Here is a 3533-nt window from a genome sequence, read left to right as displayed (position 1 = left end):
TCGCTGCCCCTACATGGTTAGCATGGCTATCGCTGCCCCTACATGGTTAGCATGGCTAGCACTGCCCCTACATGGTTAGCATGGCTAGCACTGCCCCTACAAGGTTAGCATGGCTATTGCTGCCCCAACATGGTTAGCATGGCTAGCACTGCCCTTACATGGTTAGCATGGCTATTGCTGCCCCAACATGGTTAGCATGGCTAGCGCTGCCCTTACATGGTTAGCATGGCTATTATACTCAACTCCAGTACAGCTTGCTTACAAAAGCAGCAATCTCTCCTCTTGAAAAAGCAATTTAATTATCTGCTGATTGAGTGTATTTTGTGTTTTTAAGAATTACTTTTTGTAAAGTCCCTAAAAGGAAGGAAATGAGTCCCGGTAACGGCTGATATACTAATTATACCTGCTGGTATAATTAGTCTCTTTCCACTGGAAAGACCAGGTTAACGCTTCCTCCTGCTTACTGAGGCAGCAAGTCCACGCCTGCAGAAAGTTTTATTTTTTTCTATTTATATTAAATTTGAGGTATTTAAAAATGTTATTTTGACAATCAATGTTTAACTGTCAGAAAATCTGGTTATTCCACTTCCGGGTCTTGAATTGATCATGTGTTCAGGATGGTCCCATTTATTCACTCATACCTGGTTAATAATGAAAGTTCTCCATTAATGATGTCATAGCGGGCTTAGGTGATTGGATGATGATCCAGTGGGGTTTAAATAGCTTCAGTAGATGAGCAGCAGTGACTCAGCAGTGACTCAGCAGTGACTCAGCAGTGACTCAGCAGTCAGTCCCCATCTAGAGTCTTTGTGTCTCTGTCATCTTTCCATTGTAAATATTTGATGCTGGAAGAGGAGGAGAAAGCTAACAGCTTCAGCTACTGTTTCACCTATTTCACGAGGCTTTCTGAAACCTGAGCAGATGACTTCAGTCAGGGATCATTAGTTCACCATGACGACACCGGGTCGCTACAAACACACAGCTGGTTCCTGGTTTGGCATAGTACTGAGGACCAGTTGTACCAAAGTACTTTGCTTTACGTTTAAATCGAGTGTAAACTAGGTTAGGGTTCAGGTATGCGCTGTTCCCGGTTGGGTTTATGGTTATTTTCAGGGTTGAAAATGAACTCCGTAGCATCTCCGTTTAAATGTGCAGCACCACCTAGAGCCAAAAGTGGCATATGCCAGTTGAGGACCGACTTCAGCCGGTTTGACCATTTTTTTTCAAATATTATTTCAACTCTGAATGTATGAAAATTATAGTTCCATGGATCATACACCACACATTTAACAGCAGGGGGCAGTATCACCTGTTTGCAACCAGAGACGAAGAAGAAGTGTAAAGACGTTGGCTAGGCTAATGGTTAGCATATGACTGACAATATGCTGCTGTTTTTCAACATTTAGTCACATTATGAAAGCAAACGCAACAAGATTTGGTGGTATGTGTTTACTTTTTTATCAACACATTTACAAATACACACAAATATTACTTTTTCATGAAGGCATAAAAATATTGGCCCTGTTCGAATTCATGCTCTGCGTCCTTAGAAGGCCATATTCGAAGGACGATGACGTCATAGCGCGGCGCCGAGGTCTGGGTGGATTCCAAGAGTCCTTGTTATGCGTATGTGAATAGTTCTGACTGAAATGAATGAAAATAGTAGTTTTAATGGTTATAGAGTCAGATATGTGGCGGTAATGTTTGATTTATCTAAAGGTTTTTATCTGTTACTGTTACCTGTTTGAATTCACAGCCTAAACTCTTCCGGTCTCCTTATTTTCACGGACTTGAAAGGATCCAGTCCAGGTAGACCGCGTCCTTGGAGGATGCAGCCCAGGATTTCGAACAGAGCCAATGTCTATAAAACCAGATTCAGATATTTAGCGCCCTTGCAGGACCTTTGATGATACTGGCATATACCACTTTTGGCTCTGGCTGTCTCTCTGGATGTGAACAGACATCCTGCTGCTCTATCAGGAGCAGCTCAGCCCAGAACATTCTGAAGACATCGTCCCAGAACCACGATCCTCACCCTGATCTGAGCCCCGTGTTCGGACCGAGATGTCTGGGTCATTTCTGTAGAACCTCAGAAGCAGAGCTCAGAAGATTCTGCCTCCTGTGGTCATCATTAGGAAACATTTAGTCACCTAAAGTTTGATTTGAAACATTTCAGTCATGCAGGTCAGGCTCTGTTGACTTCAGAATAAAAGCATGAAAAAAACAAACTGAATTCAAAGTTAGTTGTTGGATAGTTTATTGTAGCGGCTGTAATCAGCATTTCTTTGTGGTTTATTTCATTATCAGCTGATGTGTGATGGATGACCCTTTTTTAGCTCGTTAAATTCTGCTGCTTTTTTCTATAATTTCACAAAAACTCTGATTTTGATCCCATTTCTCTCCTCCATCTAAGTAGCTGGCACTCGTACTGGACTGGTTAGACTTGGACTGACTAGACTAGATGTAGACATGAGAGTTTCTGCTTCAGATTAAACATGGCCGCCCCCCTCTCTCCTCTCTGCAGTACTGCTTGTGTATGACTGAAGGGATCCTGCTCTTCTCCGCTGAGGGAACCATCTTCTGCCTGAAGTCCCGGAAGAGTAAAGTCCGTTTCCACTGGTTGTGTCAGGCGCTGGCCCTGTTAGCCGCCGCCGTCGGCCTGGGCTTCATAGTGGCCAGTAAGAACGTCTCTGAGCTGCCCCACCTGGTGTCGTGGCACAGCCTGCTGGGGTCCTGCACGCTGGCTGCCTCCCTGCTTCAAGCAGCCTGCGGCGTCTGCCTGATCTTCCACAAGCAGCTGCGGCTCTCCGCCTCCCTGGCCAGACTCAAGCTGTACCACGCCACCTGCGGCCTGCTGGTCTACCTGCTGGCCACTGTGACGGTCATGTTGGCCATGTTCTCAGACTGGTTCCAGGCCACGGTGAGGGGGGGAGTGTGGTGGGTTCTGGTCATGCTGCCGCTCATCCCTGCTCTGGTGGCGATGAACCAGATCACCAACGCCTACCTGCCTCGCAAGAAGCTGAGCAGCTAGCCTCGGCCTGGTCAACATTCACTGTCCATCAGACGACTCAACTACCTGAAGAGTTTTTAATTTAAACGTAAAACTTTGTTTCTAAAGCTTTGATGAGAACAGTTTCTTACTTCTTTCCGTCCTGTTTTACCAAGTCCACACAGACGCCAACTAGTGGTGAACGGGGCAAATGCAGTACGGAGCATCAGATGGAGACCTGAATGTGTGCAGCAACCTTAAATAGTGGAAGATGAAGCTAAAAGTATTTCCTCTCTATGAGGATCAGCTGCTGCAATAAAGATGCTGAGGATGACTTTAAACCTGTTAGGGGCATTCTTTAGATTAACTGGCCTATTTAATATAAAACAGGTGCTGTGCTGTGGGGGGAAAAAAAACGCTTTTGGATTCGATGCCTGGTGGTGGAACAAGAGATTCAAGTAAATAAATTAACAAACTGATGAGCAGCAGCTGCAGAGGATCCAAGAGAGGATTTCCTCCAGAATCAAAGCTGGTGGAGCGTCTT

General features: G+C 45.2%; 1 protein-coding gene across 1 annotated transcript in view; it reads left to right on the top strand.

The window, feature by feature from the left end:
• The window catches only part of LOC107103530 (cytochrome b561 domain-containing protein 1), a 5950-nt gene extending 2423 nt beyond the window's left edge, over positions 1–3527 (top strand). Inside the window, exons 2-3 of the mRNA XM_015403262.1 lie at positions 2414–2431; positions 2512–3527. Coding sequence (XP_015258748.1) covers positions 2414–2431; positions 2512–3031 — 538 coding nt within the window. The 3' untranslated portion in view covers positions 3032–3527. The remainder of the gene's footprint in view (positions 1–2413; positions 2432–2511) is intronic.
• Positions 3528–3533: the final 6 nt, after the last annotated feature.

The sequence above is a fragment of the Cyprinodon variegatus genome, unplaced genomic scaffold (assembly GCF_000732505.1).
Source record: "Cyprinodon variegatus isolate N-32 unplaced genomic scaffold, C_variegatus-1.0 Scaffold1474, whole genome shotgun sequence".
NCBI lineage: Eukaryota > Metazoa > Chordata > Actinopteri > Cyprinodontiformes > Cyprinodontidae > Cyprinodon > Cyprinodon variegatus.
Note: the sequence above shows the minus strand (reverse complement) of the source record. Positions and strands in the feature narration are given on the sequence as shown.